This window comes from Tupaia chinensis, unplaced genomic scaffold (assembly GCF_000334495.1).
Source record: "Tupaia chinensis unplaced genomic scaffold, TupChi_1.0 Scaffold000612_1, whole genome shotgun sequence".
Classification (NCBI taxonomy): domain Eukaryota; kingdom Metazoa; phylum Chordata; class Mammalia; order Scandentia; family Tupaiidae; genus Tupaia; species Tupaia belangeri.
In genome coordinates, this window is record NW_006160131.1 from 4,366,191 (window position 1) to 4,385,828 (window position 19,638).

At 58.7% G+C, this 19,638-nt stretch overlaps 1 protein-coding gene across 5 annotated transcripts in view; it reads right to left on the reverse strand.

The window, feature by feature from the left end:
- The window catches only part of ERGIC1 (endoplasmic reticulum-golgi intermediate compartment 1), a 102,355-nt gene that overhangs the window by 17,556 nt on the left and 65,161 nt on the right, over nucleotides 1–19,638 (reverse strand). For all 5 annotated transcript variants that reach the window (XM_006158906.2, XM_014591742.1, XM_006158907.2 and 2 more), the window contains exons 4-7: nucleotides 16,688–16,782; nucleotides 11,935–12,059; nucleotides 7,388–7,492; nucleotides 3,351–3,411 (exon numbers count right to left, since the gene is read on the reverse strand). In XM_006158906.2, the coding sequence (XP_006158968.1) occupies nucleotides 3,351–3,411; nucleotides 7,388–7,492; nucleotides 11,935–12,059; nucleotides 16,688–16,782 (386 nt within the window). The remainder of the gene's footprint in view (nucleotides 1–3,350; nucleotides 3,412–7,387; nucleotides 7,493–11,934; nucleotides 12,060–16,687; nucleotides 16,783–19,638) is intronic.

The window sequence follows — 19,638 nt, forward strand, 5'->3', positions numbered from 1 at the left end:
CTGCTGACAGCCATGCACGGTGCAGGTGGCCACGCAGGGAAGTCAAAACCACGCAGGAGACTCAGAAAACAGTGGGTCAGATTCTCATGAGCGAACTTCCCACCTAAACACAGACTTATTGTTCTTTAATCGCCAGAGGGCCCAAGTGCTCACCAGAGAGGGAGATGGAGAGACAGAGAGCGAGCCAGCACTTCCCAACGGGGTGCGATCACACAACAGTCCCTCCTTCTCCATTTCACCCTCCTGGCAGGATTTGGGCATGCACACGCACCCAGTGGGGCCACCGGGGCCAGCACGCGAACTGCAGTCAACCACATAGGACGTGGCTCCCTTACCCACCAGACAATGGGCCAGCCTTTAGTTTTCGATGCATTTCTTCCATGAGAGAGAGAGAGAGAGACAGAGACACAGAGAGAGACAGGCACCCCAGCGGGGTCTTCACACCACTGTCCGCCCTGGTCTCTGCCAGCTCAGCCCACGGGCCAGTGAGCATGGTCCTTCCCACGTGGGTGCAGCTGTGTCACCACGGTGCCACCTCCTGGCCCACACATATGCTTACATCTCCCTGCAATAGGATCACTTCGTATCCCCGTCAGGCCCGTACCCCCACAACCCAGCCGGCACCTGGCATACATCGTAGGGGCTCCGTGTGTGGCCTGACTGCTGGAGGCCCGCAGGGTCAGTGGCCACACACCTCCCACGGGGGATGTACAGGACGCCACCTCACCAGCCGGCGGAGCGGGGCACTGACAGCTCCTGTTTTCACCCGGCGAACGAGGGCGAGTGAGCACGCCTGAGGTCTCCGCACTCTCTTAACCCCTCGGCTTCCTCTCCTGGGAGCAGCTCCAATGCCCTGAGGCAGTGGCCACTTCCCAGCCTTTGACGCCACCTGCCAAATGCCCACCGGAGACACCGTGGGGCCCCTCGCCAGTCGCCTCGCCCAGGCGGGCCCACACTCCCTCACACCGGCTTCCTCCCTCCCATGCTGCCTTCCACTGAACAGCTACGGGATGTTCGAGCATAAGAAATCCCGTGATGAACCACTTTCCAGCTTCGACAGCTGCCAATGCATGGCCGGTCTTGTTTTGCCTCTACTCCACCACCCGGGTGGGGCCCACAGTCTGCATTTTAAGCCGTGTGTGTGTGTGTGTGTGTGTGTGTGTGTGTGTGTGTGTGTGTGTGTGTGTGTGTGTGTGTGTGTGTGTGTGTGTGTGTGTGTGTGTGTGTGTGTGCACGTGCGTGCATGTTCGACAAGCTCCTTTAGGTTCAGCTGACACCTCGGGTCCCACGGAATGACTGAACTGCTCAGTCCTCAGCACAGGGCCCAGTTCTGCACGAGAAAGCTCTCCTCAGTCTGCCCTCGGGCTCCCATTCCTGACTCAGGAGCTGGGGACAGGGCAGCGTGGCCAGTGCTCACTGAGCACGCCTGGTGTGCCAGGCCACGCACCAGGCCTTTCACCAGCACCCTGTGGCCAGACTCCCTACTATGGACGCAGAGACGGAGGCTCAGAGGAGCCAAATGACTTCCTGAAGACCACGGGTTGGGAAACGGAGAAGCGGGATCCTGGAGCCCAAGGTCTCACCGCCCCTGGACCTCCATCGAGCAGGGGCTCCTCCTCAGGGGGCTCCTGGGGTGACCGCTGATCACCTCTTAGCCCCTCTTATGCACCTACTATGTGCTAGACTCTGGGCCGGCTTCCTGGGGACAGAGCAGTGGGCACGGCAGAGTCCCCGGGTTCACGGAGCCCATGTTCTAGTGGGAGAGATGGCAGAGTGCGCAGCCTAGAAGAACGAGATAATCCAGAGTGGGGTGAGAGAGGGAGAGCAGGGTTGTCACCAGGGGTGGCAGCTACACGAGACAGGGTGGTCAGGGAGGGCGTCTCAGAGGTGGCGTCTGAGCCGAGACCCAAAAGAGACAGCAGCCTTCATGGGAACACTGGGGCACAGAGGGACCTGCAAAGGTGATGGTGCTAAGTGGGGATGGAGCGGGACCAGCCCACCCCGACTGCCGCTGCTTGACCGAATGCTCTTCTTTCCACGTCAGCCGACCTGAGGTGACTTTCGTCACTGGTCCCAGAGTAGGCGTGCTTCCATCTGCACCCTCAGCCTCAGACTCTGCACATGCTGGGCCTTCTCAGCTCGGCCCTCTTCCGCTACCGGACAGCCAGAGGGCCCATTCTCGCTGCACAAGGACACGAATGGCCTGTCGCTGGAAAAACGTCACCCAACCACGACCAGGCGACCACACAGAATCACCTGCCTGAACCACGGCCAGACAGCTCACTACAACAGGCAGCACGCCGTCACCGAGGAGGCCCGGCTGCACAGCCGTCAGTTTCAGGACCTCACCGGCCCCGCCACACTGGGTAACAGCAAACACGGACACTTCCGAGGCCCAGGCGGTAGTCCAAACCGAACGACGGACAAGACGCAGGGCGCAGCAGGGGCGAGGGCCGGGTGACCGTGCCCGTCACAGGGGAGCACACGCTGCAGTCAGACAACATGGCAGCCGCAACGCCAGGTGGGTCACTGCTGTCCAGGGCTCGGGAAGTCAGAATGGCTCTGCTCATGGACAAGGGTGTCCGCAGCATGCAGGGCAGGGAAGTGCCAGAGCTGCTGGGCAGGTGGTGGGGTGCTCCCCCCTGGCAGGGGTTCCTGAGCGTGGGACAGCGGGCGTGTTAGGGAACAGGGAGGACAGCCACGCACTGGAGGGCGGCTCGGTGAGGAGGGGGCGGGCAGGGCAGCGGGTCCAGCAGCATCCAGCAGGTGGTCTGTCCGAGCAGACCGCCTCCCAGCCCATCCTGTGCACGTGTCCAAGGCCCATGTGAGAGTGTGTGTGTGCGCGCGTGTGCTTGTGGATGGGTGTGCATACACACGTACACACTCTCGTCTGTGTGGGGGACTGTGACTTTCCCTTTAATCTGGGCCAGGTTTCCCGCAGCCAGGTGGGGGAGGACACCGAGAGGGGCCATGGATGGGCTCCAGCAGGAGGGTGGGGTGTGGTCAGGCCTGACTGGCCCCCACAGACTGTTCTGACCGTGGGACTCGGGGCCAGGATGGCTCTGCCTCTGCCATCGCCCGAGGGGCCTCAGGTAATGTCGGCTGAGAACGATGAGTAGCAGTGATGGGGACAGGGACGGGGACGGGGACGGGACGGGGACGAGCTGCCTCTCTTCCCCTCTCCATGAGGTGAGGAGAGTATGGTCTTCCGCACCAGCTGGCCGGGAGCAGGGTGTCAGCGTGCCTGGCTTGCAGTGAGAGCTTGGCAAGTACCCGGCCCTCTGCCTGCCCCCATAACCCGCCCACTAGACCAGGGACCCGGAGCAGGGGCCTCGCGGCTGGGTACGTACGGTTGGAGGTGAGTCTGTCCGCTCCCCCGAGGGCGTTGAAAGCTCCATGGACGTTCTGGACCTGTGGAGAAACAGTGAGGGACAGTCCCCTGGACTCCATGCCAGACCAGCCAGTGCCACCTGGTCTAGGGACCGCGCCCACATGCACAGGGCATGGGCGAGGTCTGTCTGGCAGAGGGGCTGTGGGGAGCGAGGGCAGCGGGGCCTGGCACACAGCAGGCACTTGCCTGCCTCCTGGAGCCCCTTGGTGCTGCGCGGTCCTGGTCACCTCCTGTCATCGCATTCAACGCCCGAGCGGTGAATGATGGAGCCCATTTGGCAGGATGGCAGACCAAGTCTAGGAAAGGCACCAACCCTCTGCAGCTGGTAGTGGCTAAGCCAAACTGGACCCGGGTCTGCCTGACTCCAAGCCTGATCTCCCGCTAAGCCACATGGAACACCACGGGAGGTGCGGGACTGCAGCCTGGCATGCTCCTCCCGAGACCCTGTGGCTCTCTGAAAGGCCTGTGGGGAGCCCGGGGGGGGGTGTCCCAGGGATGCAGGCCTCCTGCCCTGTCTGATGCAGGGACGCAGAACAGTTGTGGAGACACCGCCTCACGGCAGCCAGCAGGGCCATGTCCCCCTGGCAGGGGATCCTGAGTAGTGAGACTGAAGGCCACATTACACCTCCTCTCAGAGGACGACGAGAAATCAGATCAGCCACAAGAAGCCTCTGAAGCAAGACAAGGCCACACAGTGCGGCTAACAGGGCTCCTGAGCTAGATACCCTGAGGGCTTCCTGTAGGAAGTGACATTGACACTGCCATCTGGGGGAAAGCAGGAGTTAAGCAGGCAACAGCACGTGCAAAGGCCTGAGCCAGGAGACAGGAACAGCGCCCAAGGTGAGGTGTGGGGAGCAGGGGAGACCAAGGAGGTAGGTGGGGCCGGATTCCTGCAGAGGGCCACTCTGGGGTGGGGGGCAGCAGAAGGGGCCTGACCCCTGACCCCGGTTGCAGGTAGCTGGTGTTTATGAGCATTTAGCCCTGTCTGATGCAGGGACGCAGAACAGTTGTGGAGACACCGCCTCACGGCAGCCAGCAGGGCCATGTCCCCCTGGCAGGGGATCCTGAGTAGTGAGACTGAAGGCCACATTACACCTCCTCTCAGAGGACGACGAGAAATCAGATCAGCCACAAGAAGCCTCTGAAGCAAGACAAGGCCACACAGTGCGGCTAACAGGGCTCCTGAGCTAGATACCCTGAGGGCTTCCTGTAGGAAGTGACATTGACACTGCCATCTGGGGGAAAGCAGGAGTTAAGCAGGCAACAGCACGTGCAAAGGCCTGAGCCAGGAGACAGGAACAGCGCCCAAGGTGAGGTGTGGGGAGCAGGGGAGACCAAGGAGGTAGGTGGGGCCGGATTCCTGCAGAGGGCCACTCTGGGGTGGGGGGCAGCAGAAGGGGCCTGACCCCTGACCCCGGTTGCAGGTAGCTGGTGTTTATGAGCATTTAACAGGACTGTAGGCTTAGTGAGCCACAAGGCAAGGAAAGCCATTGGTCTGTTCTCTTGGGACTGAGTCTGAACATTCCCTCCCTCCCTCTCTCCCCTTCTTCTTCTATTCCTTCTCCTCCTCCTCCTTCTCCTCCTTTTTTTTTTTTTTTTTTAATTTGCCAGAGGGTATGTGCACTTGGGGAGGGAGGAGAAAGTGAGAAGGCATCCCCGTGGGGAATGATCGTACCGCACCCCTCCTTCCGGGATTCCGGGCACCCACACACACGTGTCCAGCGTGCCCTTCAAGCTGCCGTCCCCAGGACTTGGCTGCGTAGCCGGCCGTGTGGGATCAGCCGCTTAACACTACACCGCTGGCTGGCCCCCTGACTGTAACTCTGTACCTGGGATGGCGGGTGTCGCAAAGACGAGCGTGCTAGGCTGTCTCCCCTCACTGCTGGTGCCACCGCGTCACCTCACCTGACTATACGGTCGATTAACATCTGCCTTCCTCTCCTAGAAGCGCCACGTGGGCTGGGCCCTCCGTGTCCTCACCCGGGCTGGCACGCAGCAGGTGCTCAGACATCCAGCGTGGACAAGCCCTACGTCTGATGTCCCCCACGCTGGTGGCTAAGCTCAGGGCTGTTGCTGTCCTGATGCCGCCCACACCAGCAACACGAGGTAGCGTCCCCTCCCTCCAACCTGCCAGGCTGAGCCTGGCCATCCCTCCCCTCCTGCCTCATCTTGCTCACGGGCACAGCGGGCAGGTCGGTCCCCGACCCCGACCTGACCCCGGCGGCCCCACACCAACCCCACTCCCTGTCAGGTGGATGTGCTCAGCCCTCTCGGCCACCCCGAGGAGCCCCTCCTGCAGCCGCGGCACCTCATGTACTCAGTGTTATTCTGGTCACTTACTAATCCGTTTTCTAACGGTGACCATAAGGGTCTTGCACATGAAACACGCAGGGGATGTACATGAAAATGACCAGCTGATGGCCACGGAGCGGGTGCTCTAGTGAGGGCTGATGTGAGGATGCCCCGTGCCTGGGCCCCAGCTCCCCGCCCTGCTCCTGGTCACATCCCTCTCCTCCAAGGCTTGGTTTAGGCGTCGCCTCCTCTGGGAAGCCCTCCCTTGGTTCCCAGGTTCAGGTGTGCCCTGTGGCCTGCCCGAGGCCATCTGGAACTCGGTGCCGGTGCTCCCCTCGTCTTTGGCTTTCCCGGGTCTACGTCGACGTGTGTCCTGACACCTGATCACCCCTCCACGTGAGAGTGGGCGTGAGAGCCCTGCATTGTTATTCGTCACTGCAACACGCTGTGTGACCTCTGACAAGTTGGGGAACCTCTCTGATCCTGATGAGGAAAAAACCGCCCTGCCTAGCATGCTCGGGAGGTTTCTGCGGAGACTGAGCAAGGCAGCACATGCAAGGCTGGAGGAGTGTGGCGTGGTGCAGAGACTGGCTGTGAATCCTGACTGTGCCACTGAGGAGCTGTGTGACCTTGGGCATGTGGCTCGGTGCTTGGCAAGCAGTGCTCGGTGCACAGAAAGCATCCAACCCATGGCCAGGTGATCTTGCTGTGAGTGGTTCATACGTGTGAATAAGAGTGTGGACAGGTGCGTGCATGTGTCTGTATTGGAGAGGGTCTAACCTGGGAGAGGCTGTGTGTGTGTGTGTGTGTCCAGGGATGAGCCCTGGGGTATTTGTACAAGCACACGGATGTTAGGGCACAGCTTCGAGCGTGTGTTTATTCTGAACAGATGTGTGCACATGTGTCATTATGGTGTATGTGCACACGTGGCTGTGGGCCAGCGTGGGCCAATGTGGGCCGTGGCACATCGCCATGCCTGCAGGGTACCCGTCAAGTGGCCCCAGCCAGGAAGTGAGGAGCCTCAGTGAGCAGGGCGGTGAGGATCCTGGGCTCCGTCCCAGCAGCCGGCGCACAGCAGTGGCCTCCTGCCCTTCTCTGTAAAATGGGCCGTAGGAGAGCTGACTTGCAGGGTCACCATAGAGAGGGGGGAGAGGGGACTTTGAGACCCACTGCCTGTGCTGGCAGAGGGCAGGTGGCTGGCGTCTAGAGCCAAGAGCCTGCTGGTGCCGTCGGCACTGCTGTGGCACCGGGCTGCTGGCCGGGTCTGCCGAAGGGGGCCCTCTGGACCTGAGCGAGGAGGATGCTCGGAATACTCACCCCCACACTCCGCCTCGTGCACAGGGATGGGCACTTTGCATAAGGCAGATGGCATGGGGGAGTGGGGTGGGTTCAAGTCGGACGGCTCCTTGGGGTCCAGCCCCCACATCTGTAAAATGGGGTGCTCCCACCTACTCATGAGACTGCACCAGCACAGAGAAAGCCCCGGCACCATGACCTTGGTCACTGAAGGCGGGTCCCTCTCCCCAGGCCTCAGTCCGAGCTCCAGAAATTCAGCCACACTCAGAAGGAAGGACAGGGAGCTGCTGCTCAGACCTCACTCAGAGGGGGCGAGCCCGCAGGAAGGCATCCCTGTGCACAGGAGGGCACGGGGCACAGGCTGACACAGCCCCGGATACCCGCACCACTCCGAGCGTCCCGGCTCACCTGCAGCGTGTCCCCAAAGGAGAGCTTGTGGATGACATGCGTCATGTCCGGGTTCTGTGGCTGGGCCGTGGCGCTGTGTGTGGACACGTGGAAGTTGCCTGGGACCTGCGGGAGGAATTTCGGGAGCGTCAGGAGTTTGGGTGGCTGCCCAGGAGTGGGGGTGCAGGGCTCGTCCTGTGTGATCCAGGCAGGGGGCAGGGGGCTTTGCAGCCGGCTTCTCATTTCCAACCTGTGACCTTGAAGGAGTCACTTTATCTTTCTGCGTGCTGGGTCAGTTTCCCCACTCTGTGCATGTTTCCCCGTCAGCAATGGGGGGTAGAAACCACAGCGGGTCCCTGGGAGGCTTACACGAGCTGAGGTGTGCAAAGCAGCCATCACTGTGGGGTCGGGTTTGTCAGGTCAACACGTTTGTCACCAGCACCGACAGAAGAGGGCCCCTGAAGAGGGACCAGCGCAGGCACTGCAAGGGCCCACTTGCCTTGCAAGCGCCGCAGACAATATGTGGGTACATGTTTGTCACCAGACACTCGCATGATGCGAGTGGAACTGAGGTCCCTGTGGCCTGTCACCCCTAGAAGGAAGAATTGGATGGCCACCCTTCCAGGGCTTCTCCATGTTGTGACACCGGCCTGCTCCCGAGCTGGCCTCCTGCTCCTGGAGTGAAGTGACTCAGGAAGGCTGCCTCCTGAGCTCTGCCACCCGCCGGCCGCCAGGCTGACTCAGGAGCCTACTCCGCTCCCCGGCAGAGCCATCTCAGGTGGTGACTCATGCCAGCACACGCTGGGCTGGAGAAAAACGACGACTCTTTTAGAGCTGTGACTTAGGGACCTACGTCAGCATCTCGATGAATTTTAAAAACAGGGAGCATCCTGCCCTCCGCCCAGGGGTGGGGGTGCTGGCTGCTGAAGTGGGATGGCCACGTGGTCTCCTCACTCTGAACTTGGATGCCTGGCTGCAGCCACTTCCTGGAGGACTGTGCACGAGTCCAGCCCAAGGCTGACCTCGCCGTCATGGCGCATTGTCCCCGCTGCCTCCCTGATCTGAGCACTCTGGACGCCGGGCAGCCCCTCGAAGGCATGAGTCCCTAACAGGGAGAGCGGCTGGGAGCGTGGATGGAGTTTCCACTCCCTCTGAGGGCTGGGGGCAGAGGGTGGCTGGGCTGTGACCTGCAGTCACGCAGGCACGGTGGTCATAGCACATGGGACCGAGGTGGTGGGAGAACGGGCAACAGCAGCGGGCTTGGGGTAAAGAGCTGGGGCTCTGGGGCTGCCTGGGCCCACATCCTGGCTGATCACTTACTCCTCTGTGTCTCAGGCTCCTCATAGCTATTGTGACGACTAACTCAGTCAGTACGCAGACAGGGACAGGTAAGAACCCCCAAAAGGGCCAGCGGGTGGCATGGTAGTAAGGGCACCGGATACTCCCACATGGCTGACCACAGTTCGAGGCCCAGACCTGGTGGCTTGCTTTCTCACTTTCCTTTTTTCTGTGTGCCTCTCTTTCTCTGGTCAAATTAAAATAAATGAATGAATAAAATTAAATAAATGATTCTTAAAACAACAACAAAAAAACCCCACTAAGAGTTAACCATAATCTGAGAGCTATTGAGACCTTCCATAATTCCCGGCCTGTCCCTGACCAGGGAAGACCGTTTTCTGGACATCCTTCGTGCGCATTTTGGAAGCACATTTATACCCAGCTGATGGTGGCTGCCAACTGATGAGGCCATCAGGACATTCTGTTGATGGGCGATAAGGACGGCCAGGTGGTTAAAGAAGTCGGGTCCCACATGGTGGACCACGGTTTGCATCCTGGACACGGTGGCTTAAAAAACATGTCGAATGTGTATGTGTGCGCATGCCCCAAATTCCAACAGGGTGGAGAAATGGAGGAGAAGGGACAGCGGTGTGACCTCACCCCGTGAGGGCTTTTTGCCTCTGTCTGCCTCTGTCTGTCGCTCTCTGCCAACTGCACAAACCATCCAGCAGTTTACAAAGAGCTTAAAAAACACAGGAGAGTTTGCAAATAAATGAAGCCATTGAGCATCTGCAGATTTGGGTATCCACAGGAGTCCTGGCGCCCTTCACCCTCAGATGCCAAGGGACAACTCTAGGTTCTCTTCTGGGTCCCAGAGCCATCCAGCCCTGTCCTCCTCCCTGACAGCACCTGCTCTCATCCTTTGCTACTCCTCTCACCTCCCTACTTCTAAAGGATGGAGTGCACCAGCGCCATCCTCAAACTGCATTTCTCTCCTACCTTAGGGTCTCATTTTTCTTTCTGGTTTTTGCCATAGGGTGCATGCACTCACTGAAGAGAGACAGAGAGACAGTGAGAGGGAAAGTGAGACGTCACCCCCAGGGGGACAGCCATGCTGCCATCCCTTGTCCTCCTGGGATTTTGGGCATGCACATGCACCTGGTATAATTTTCAAGCCAGCAGTCCAGGGCTCAACCTGCAGTCGGCCATGTGGGAGCACTGTTAGCACAACACGAAAGGGCCTAATACCACTGGTTATAAGCGCCCTAAGCACCAGGCCACCTGCTGGCCTTGTACCTTAGGTTCTTAATGCTTTTGATGCCATGGATGATGCATTTCCAGTCTGATACCGCCTGTGTTTAAATGCTTAAAATGGGGACCAGCAGATGACATAACATTTATGTTGTTGGACTCCCACATAGTTGACCATGGTTCAAGTCCTGGACGTGGTGGCTTTAAATTCAGGCTGAACACATGTGTGTGTGTGTGTGCAAGATCCCAAGAAGTGAACAGAGGAGAAGGGATTGTGACATGGTCATCCCCGCTCCGGGGGTGATTTCTTGCTTTCTGTCTCTGTCTCTTTCTGTCTCTCCAGTGAGCACACATACCCTATCTCAAAAATCTCCCTGACAAAAAAAAAAAAAAAAAGCTTAAAATGTTTTTAACACATAAAATATGTAAGAGTACGAAGGGAAAAAAAACTGCATATTTAAAATTACAAAAATCATTTAAAATGCTTGAATGTGCTTCTTCAGTAATTCATAAAATAACGAGATGTAGGGATGAGCCAAGGAAGGCTGCAATTTCCGAGCAGCGCGGAGATGGGGGAATGTAAGCAGGCTCGAGATCACCCGCAACCACAGTACTGTGAGATGCTGTCGGCGGTCCTGGCTCCGACAGGCGCTGCTAGCTCTGCTCCAGTGTGCTGCCTACGTTCGTCACGGAAGGAAGTGCTGTATTTATTCTACTAAAAATAAAAACGTCATTTTTTTTCCCATTCAAGTTCGTGCACCCACCGAATTCTCTCCACACTCGGCGGGGATCCCTGTGGACTCCAGGTCTAGAGCAGGCTCCAGGCTCTCCTAGGGAACCTTGCTTAGACCAACCCGTGATCTGCACATGTTAATGGAGTCAGACTCTCTCAGAAGCCCTGTGCTAAGGTTTGAATGTGGCCCCAAAGTTCCCCAAGGGCTCTGATGGACTACTGTCATTTCAGGAAGGGGCTTGTTCCCTCCATGGAATGACAGTGCACAAAGACCCTCACCTGGTACAGGTGCCATTCTCCTGGTCCGCACCTCCAGAACGGGGAGCCAAGTAAGTGTGTGCTGCTGATAAATCCCCCATGTGGTGTTCTGTTAGCATAACACGAAGCGGCCTAATCCCACTGGTTATAAGACGGACTCCACAGATCCGAGGTGGGGCTTGGGACTGGCTTTCCTGAAGACCCGGAGCTGCTGGTCGGTCAGCCTCACTCTGAGCAGCACCTGTGGACCTGGACCTGTGACTTCCAACGCCACCTCTCCTATATGGATGCCTACCGCCCAGAACACTCTCCTGAACCCCAGATCATGCCATCAACTTCCAGTTTAACACCTGCCCATGGACGTCTATGGGAATCCCAAATGATGGGAAGATCTCGGCTCTGGGGGTGAAGCAGTGGCGACCTGACGGTGCGTAGGAGCTGCCGGGGTGCCCAGGAGCCGCCCAGCTCGCTCCTCCCCTTGCTGTCTACCCCCCCCCACGGCACCCAGCACCCGTGGAAAGCATCCCTCCACCAGGGTGGCAGCTCCCCGGCCCAGGAACTTGGTCCCTCTGTTTGCCTCACGGCCCCAGAGCTGGCCGCTGACCCTGGTGCTCAGTGACCTTTTCTTGAAAGACTGCACGAATGTGGATTCATTTACTTAATCCTCAAACAAATTCTATACCATCACGCTCAACTTAAAGACGTCAACTCCGGAGGCTAAGAAGGGTGGAGCCTCAGCCTGCTTGGCCAACAGAGAGCACAGCTGCAGCTGACACCCAGGACTGGGCTGCAAACGTCAAGGCTTTCTTACCAGCCACTGTCCCCGCATGGGGGAAGCGTAGCCCCTTCCTGACCCAGCCTTCAGAAGCTCAGAACCTCAGAGCCCGGAGCCCCGTCCAGACGCTCAGCAGATGAGGGCGGTGACAGGCTGGTGAATGGCCGGACATGGCCCCTCAACTTGTCGGGGCTCATCCAGTGTGACCAGGTGGACACGTGCTTCCGAGGAAGAGGGGGCGGGGGCAGAGCAGGGCACCGCGGGGTCTCGTACCTTGTTGATGCTGAACTGCCCCTCGAAGCGGCAGCCCGCCCCGTTGCTCAGCGGGATCTTCATCGAGTTGTCGATGTGGCCCACTTCGTGCCGGCCCATCTCATCCTGAATGTCCAGCCCGACCACTGTGGGAGCCAAGGGGGAGGAGAAAGTCACAGAAGCCCAAGGAGACGGAGGCTGGGATGTCCCCTCCTCTGTGGAGCCTTTTCCCCCTTCTTAGAGAGATTTTTGCTACAGGGCATGTGCGCTAGCCGAAGAAACAGAGACAGAAAGCGAGAAATCACCCTCCAGGGGGGATGGCCACGCCGCAGTCCCCTCTCCTCCATTCTCCTCCCGGGATCTTGGGCACGCACGCACATGTGCCTGGTATGAGTTTTAAGCTGCCAGTCTGGGACTTGAACTGCAGTCGGCTACATAGGAGTCCAGGCCCCTGTGCCCTTTTGACCACTCTATGGACATGCCAACTCCTTCAAGAATTCCAGAAGCTCCCGGTTTGAGGTCTGGAGCCACAGAGAGGAAGTTTTCCCACAGAGGGAACGCGATCACACAGCCAAGAGGGCATGACCCTCCCAACACTCAATGCCCAGGGACAGCCATAAAGCCCCTCCTAGTGCCTGCGTAGTAAGCGGGAAGAGATTGGGGTCAGTAGCAGCTAATGGGGCCGGGGACCGGGGACCGTGGGTGCAGGAGGCGACTCCGCTAGCCATGAGGCTGAGGGAGGGTGGTGGTTAAGGGCCGAGACCGTGGGGTCTGCAAGGCTGGTTATGGGAGTCCTGGCCCTGCCTCCCACGGCCGCACGACCTCCGCCCAGGCACTTACTCCTGACGCCTCAGCTGCCTCCTCTGTAAAATGGGAGTGATAACTGGACCTTCCTTGGAGGGCCCCGAGGATCAAATACATCACAGGTAGAAATGCCTCGAACGGGGTCTGGCTCACAGAACTGGAAAGTGTTTAGGGAACACCGGGCCTTCTCGTATCTCAGCAGACCCCGGACAACAGGTGACAGGCTGCAGCACTCGGTCCGCCTCACCTGCTCATGCCTGCCTGCCTCTGCCAAGGCCCGTTCCTTATGAAGCCGCTGGACGCACAGGCCCCGGGGAACGACGGCCCTGCCCTCTAGGAGCCCGCTGCTCTCCCAGGTCCTCAGAGCACCGGCCTGCCCCGATTCCCCTGGGACTCCGTCTGCGCACTGTGGCTCGACTTCCCCATCTGTAACATGCTTCCCAGTCTCCAAGTCGATGTCAACTGTGGGGGATCCCTGTAAGCCACGTTCAGGCAGGAATTCCCCGTGGGGGCGCCACAACGGAGGCTCCTTCCGAGAGCCGGGAGCATAGAACAACACGCCAACCGGGGAAGGGGAGGCGCGGACCACCCCACATTCCCCCTCAAGGGTGGGACTCCGTGAGGGCCCACCGACAGAGGGAATATGATGCAGCCATCAGGGGGACGCTCGTGGGCCCGCGGTACGTGGGGCATGTGATGCTCTAAGGCCAAGGTGAAAAGAAACGCAAGCAGGTCCTGGCCTCTGCAGGCCCGCCCCCAGGGCCCACTCCCTAGCAGCGTGCGGGGCTGCTCTGGGCGACCTTATCTGAACCCGCGACAGCAAAAGCAGCCCCAGTACCGCCGCACCGTGCAGGGGTGCGGAGCACGGAGAACGGGCGAGAGCTCCATGTGGGGACGGAGGGCAGAGCCGGGCAGCAGCTACTGTGCTCGCCCTGGGAACTCAGCGAGTTACCTACTGTGCCCAGGTGTCCGCCTCCACCATAAGCTGGGTGTGAGGAGTAAAGAAAACAAAAACGAACCTTAGATACACGAGACGTGCCTCTGAGCGCCCTTTATGTAAGAACGCTCTCAAGGTCTCTGTGGGGAAGACCGTATTATCCATTCTGCATCTGGGGAAACTGAGGCGCAGAGATCTCAAAGCTAAGAGACAGTGGAGCTCGGTCAGGCGCCAGGGAGCCTTGCTCCAGAGCCCTTCAGCACCTCTCCTCGAAGAACCTGTCATCCCAGCGCCTCGGCATGGCTGAGTGAGGCTGGCTCCACTGCCTGGTGGCTAAGGCCTGGCTGACCCCACGGCTCTAGGTCGGGCTTGATAAGGTGCCGAGTCCTGTGTGCACAGAAAGTCTCACCGGACAGACAAAGGGAGGAGAGAAGACCGGTGGGTATGCGCCCCACGGGGGGGTGCTTTCTCTTCCTCTCTCTCCCTTTTCTCTCTCTGGTGAGTGCATGTGCCCTCCAAAATTGAAAAAAGAACACCACCACCACCAAAAAAAAACAAAAAAACAAAAACAAACCCAAAACCAGAACAACAGAATTCAGGACAGCCTGGTCCACAGCACGAGCTTAATCAATGTAGCTGTTGTCACTGTTGGACTCTTATTTTGAGAAATATAAGAACCACCCCAAGATATTAGCTGAAAAAATAAGAACACCCAGAAGGGTCCCAAGTAGTAGGGTCCCAATGAGGTAAAAACTAACGCACGCACGCGATGTACGTTTGCATACAGATGGACCCACGCGCAGAGCGATGGGGCAGGCGGTCCCCACCAGGAGGGGCTTCTTGGAGGAGGACAACAGGCTGGGAGAAAGATGGGCGGGGGGGGTGCTTTTACATGATTTCTTATTGTTTTCTTTATGTATTTTTGTGTTTAGAATTCGTGTCCTTTTATTTTTTTAAGAACTATTTTATTTAACTTTATTCATCATTATTATTATTTTTTAATTTGAGCAGAGAGAGACAGAGAGAGAGAAAGTAAAAAAGCAAGCCACCAGGTCTGGGACTTGAATCTGTCAGCCATGTAGGAGTCTAGCGTCTTAATCACCATGGCACCTACCAGTCCCTCGTGCCTTTTCTTTCTTTCTTTTTTTTTATAGAGGTTTTTGCCTTAGGGCATGTGTGCTCACCAGAGAGAGACAGACAGACAGACAGACATAGTGAGAAAGAAAGAAATCCCCCCCCGCCCCCAGGGGGGATGGCCACACCGCAATCCCTTCTCCTCCACTCTCCTCTCGGGATCTTAGGCATGCATGCACATATGCTTGGTGTGAGTTTCAAGTCACTGGGTCCAGGACTCGAACCACAGTTGGCCATGTGGGAGTCCAGTGATGTAACCACTACACCATCTGCTAGTCCCTTGTGTATTCGTTGTGCACTAAAGAATATTAGTTTTTAAAGCAGGATATGAGATCGTATGGCAGCGCGACCTCAGCCATGTTGAGACGTGCACAGAAAGGAAAGCCAGCTAGACGGGATGATGTCAACTGTCAACCGACACTGTCATCGGGTGGAGGAGTTACGGGCGGCTTCTCTGCTTCTCTGGATTTTCCAGAGGTGCGATGATTAGCATGCCTTTCCCCCCTATAATAAAAATGGAAGTTCTTTAAAAGGAAAGCCAGTGTTCCAGGAGCTGCCTGGGTTCGGGTTACAGCCCCGCAGAGCTGGCAGGGCCTAGTGGGGAGCAGGGCACAGGGCGCACAGCCAGAGCCCTGGGTCACCCAGCCCCTCCCAGTCTCTGCTGGGAGCTGGGACAGAGCCTGGAACCACATCCCTTCCCTCCTCTGCCACACGGGTTCCAGACCTCTGGTCTGACTAAAAATTTCCTTGCTCCAAAGACACAATCCTCCTGAATGAGAAGCTGCCAGATAAATTATTTTTCTAAGAGAAAGAGGGAAAAAAATAGTTTAAAAATAAAACTGACTTATTTCAACAGGTTCCTGGGCTTGGAGCCCACTGTGGATTGTGACGTAATTCTCACCAAAAACAGTAACAAGGCTGAAATCTGTCCCTATCTCTGCCCAGAGACTCACCCAAGGTTCTGCTCCCAGCCGTGCCCTGTGGTGAGATGGGAGGGGTGCAGAGGAGGCGCTGCATCAGATGACATGTCACGCTGGACAGAGGGACAGCTAGAGCCCCAGCCCGGGAGAGGACACCAGATACTCCATAACCGACCTGCGCACCATCCCATCGGAGCCTCCCGACAACCTCAGGCAATGGAGGCTGCTCTGCCCGTATCGCGGACGAGGAAACCGCGGCCAAGCGCAGCCCCCGAGCCAAGGTCACATAGTTTCAGCCAGCAAAGGAGTCAGATCTGACTCCAAATGGGACTTCAGGCGAGTCTTGTGTTACCGAAGTAAATCTTTGTCCTGCTTAGAACGAACTGATACACAGAGTCAAGTGTGAAGTAGGGAGGAAGTCTGCCCCTCCTTGTCAACACGGTCACCCCTTCACCCCTCCAGCCCGGGCACCTGCTCTGGCTCTGCAGGGCTGGCTGCTCTCATCCGCCCGGAGGCCCCTTCCCTAGAGATGCTGGAGTGGTTAGGGGACCCCACGTTCCCATGCACACCACCCTACAGTGACATGGAGGATGACAGCCTGGTCCCCCGCTGCTGGGTGGGACTAACTGGTGCCATTCACATGCCACATCTCCCTGTGACACCGGGCTGCGACGGGACTCAGGCTGAACACACGGCTCTACGCACCCTCCTACCCGCCTGCCCTGTCCTGCCGCCTTGTCCCCCAGCACCTGCACCAGAATCTCGGCTTGGCCTCTAACGCATCTGGGACAATCCCCCTCCCTCCTGCACGCACACAGGGGGCTCTCCAGAGGGGACCCCCATGTGCATCTTATCCAGAACATCTGAGTGATTCACTGTCCCTGGAATCACACGCTCCATGTCGCCTGCAGCTGCCCGGCACGTCTCGCCATGCCTGCCCACGGTGGTGTCCTGTCACGCGGAGGGCCCGGGCACTCACGCTCGCAGTGCAGGTTGGGTAGGCTGATGTTCAGGCTGACGTCGATTTTGCCCCCGCTGTCCTTGTCTGGGTCATCGACGTATAGCTCGTTCACGCTGAGGGAGACAAGACAGACACCTTCGTTGAGACGGGGGCACCCACCTGGCCTCAGGGGACAGTCAGGAGCCACCTCCTTGGTGACCACTACTCAGATGAGCCAGACTCCCTTCTGGGCAAGATGTGCCGTGCTCAGTCCTGCCAGACCGCCCTCAGAGCTGCCTTGGCATCTAGAGGAGGGGTGAGGTGCTGGGAAGAGCACGTCTTTCAGAGCGCACAGATTCAAGTTCAAATCCTGGCTCTGGCACCTTCTACATGCACCTCTGTGTGCCCATCTGCTAAGTAGGATCACACCACCCACTGCTAGAGAAACAGGGGTCTGACTAGGGACCAGGGCCAGCACCAGAGGCACAGAGTGAGCACCTCGGTGCCTCCTCCAGGGCCCTCGCCCAGGTGGGCGCTGGCATTCCAGGTGCTCATCCTCACAGAGGACTGGCTCCGGGTGACGGCCTGGGACCCAGCTCCGGGTGATGGCCTACGGGCTGGTCAGTTCCCAAGGCTGCTGCAGTGGGTCATCTTGGGCTAACAGCTGTACACACCAAGTTGCACTTGCAGTCAGATGTCCAAAATGGGTCCAGAGGCCCGTGGTCTTCCCAGAAGCTCCCGGGAAAACCTGCTCTCACCCTGTTCAGCCTCTAGGGGCCACCGAGGCTCACGGTCCCTTCTTCCTTCAGCAAAACCCACAGCACAGCCCCTTTCCTCCTTGCCGACCTCCTGCCTCTGAGAGGTGTGACTGCGTCAGGCTCACTGGGGTAACCCACAACCAGCGCCCCATCTCTGACCCTAATGTGACCGCAGCTGTGAGTTCCTTCTGCCATTTAAAGTGAGAGCCAGAGGTTCCAGGGACAGGGACAGAGACATCTGTGGGGACAGGGGGTGTTATTCTGTTGAGCACAATAGCCATGGACAGGAGTCAGGTGGCCCCACAGCCAGCCGTATCACCTTGCTGCCAGGGACAGGGCCACAGCGTCGGACCTGCTGGCAAATGAGCTTCCTGGACACCTGTTACCTCTCAGGCACCAGCGACAGTGAGGAACCCGGCGGGTGTAGGCTCTGCCCTCACTGGACTTAGGGACGTGGGACCCAGATGTCGCTCACCTCCTAAGCCAACACACTGCCACCAAATACAATCGGTGCAGGGACGGCTGCCGGCTGCCATGAAGGGCTCTACCGGGACTGGCCTTCGCAGGGAGGGCCTGGAAGTGGGAGGGCACGGCTGGGCTGGGTCGGGGACTGAGTGTAGGGCCCATGGCTGCTGTGTCAGAGCAAAGGGGAGCTGGGTGTGAGGAGTCAGGGCAGGCGGCCGCGGCCTTCAGACTCGTGGTCAGGCCTGGGTTGGCGTGGCTCCCCTGGCTGTGGGAGGAGGACCTGGGAGCCCGGGGTGGGGTCTGAGTCGGTGGGTGTGCAGACACAAGGTGTCTGGGGGAAGACCTGAGGGGCTGGCGAGTGGATGTCCGATTCCCAGACAATGCCCCACAGGGAAGGGGAGCCGAACCTGAGGCTGGGTCTGGTGCGCGGCCGAAGGGCCAGCTGTGAGGTGGCTGGGCTAACTTTACAGGTCCCTAGGTCCCTGGGACCTGTCCACAGCAATGAGACTCTGAGGGAGCTGTGTAGGTGGCCTCGTCTATGGGAAAGGAGGAGCCAGGATGGGGCAAGAGAATTCGTTTCCCCTAAGGCCCCCCACTTGTGCCCAGCTGCAGGAAGACAGCAGGGCTTATTTCCTTTGAGGGCCACCGGAAGCGGCTTACCCCAGACTGCTAGACCCCTGCCCATTCAGCCGGGGGAGACCTACTGTGCGCATCCATGTTATCTCCTCTGCCTCTGTGAATGTCCCAGTCTCTGTTCTAAAACTAGGAAACTGAGGTTTGGAGAGGGTGTGTCCTACCCCAACGTCAGACAGCAGGAAATGGCTGAGCTGGAATCTCAACCTGGCCTGCCTCACACTGAGCTCAGGCTGCCTCCCTTCCCTCTCCCCAGTGCCCAGGGTCCAGGGAGAAAAGGAGGGGGGCTCTGGCCCTCGGGGGCCGCAGCATGTGGGGAGGGGAGACGGGGGTCAGTGCGCCAGCTGGAGAAGAGCAGACAGGGCCACAGAGGGCTAAACTACAGGCCCGGCTCTCCACAGCCACCTGCCCTTCTTGGGCCTGCAGCACCCGGTTTCCACCCAGCCTGAATGTGTACCTCCGGAGGGTGCTGAGTCATGAACTGGAGGGCTGCTGAGTCATGAATTGCAGGGTGGTTAACAAGGCGGTCACCCAGGGAGAGCCTCTGGCGTCACCTCCCTGCCCAGTGAGACTTCGTGAAGCTCTCACCTTTCCCACCTGGCCAGGCTGAACCTCTGCACACCTCGGAGGGACTGTGGGATGATGTCACCCGTGGCAATCTCCTGGAGGTGAGCTCAGCGAGGAGAAGGTGAATCCCAGGTGTGGTGCCAAGGTGAGCTCACCCAAGGTCCCTGGAGGCCTCTCCCAAGAATATACTCTGTCTTCCTCAACGGAATAAGCAGAGGCCAGGCTCCCCGGGGTGCATGGGCCACCCACAACCTAGGGTGAGGCGGTAGGCAGGGTGGAAAGTTCGCGGCCTGCAGAGCCTGGGGTGGTCTGGTTACGTAAGGCCAGAACCGACCGCTCCGAGGCCCTTCCTGCAGGGCCCTGGGCAGCAGGGCAAGCACGGTTCGATCACCAGGGCTGCTTGGTGAGGTCAACACGGCCACCTTCCATGTCCAAGGCAAACGCTCCGGGGCTGCTGGCTTCCTGCCAGCCCAGCCAGCACAGCAGCCTGCCCACAGCCACCCCTTGGCAGGCGCCCGCCCAGGCCCACTGACTTCATCGGTCGGGGGGGGACGGATTTTTTAAAAA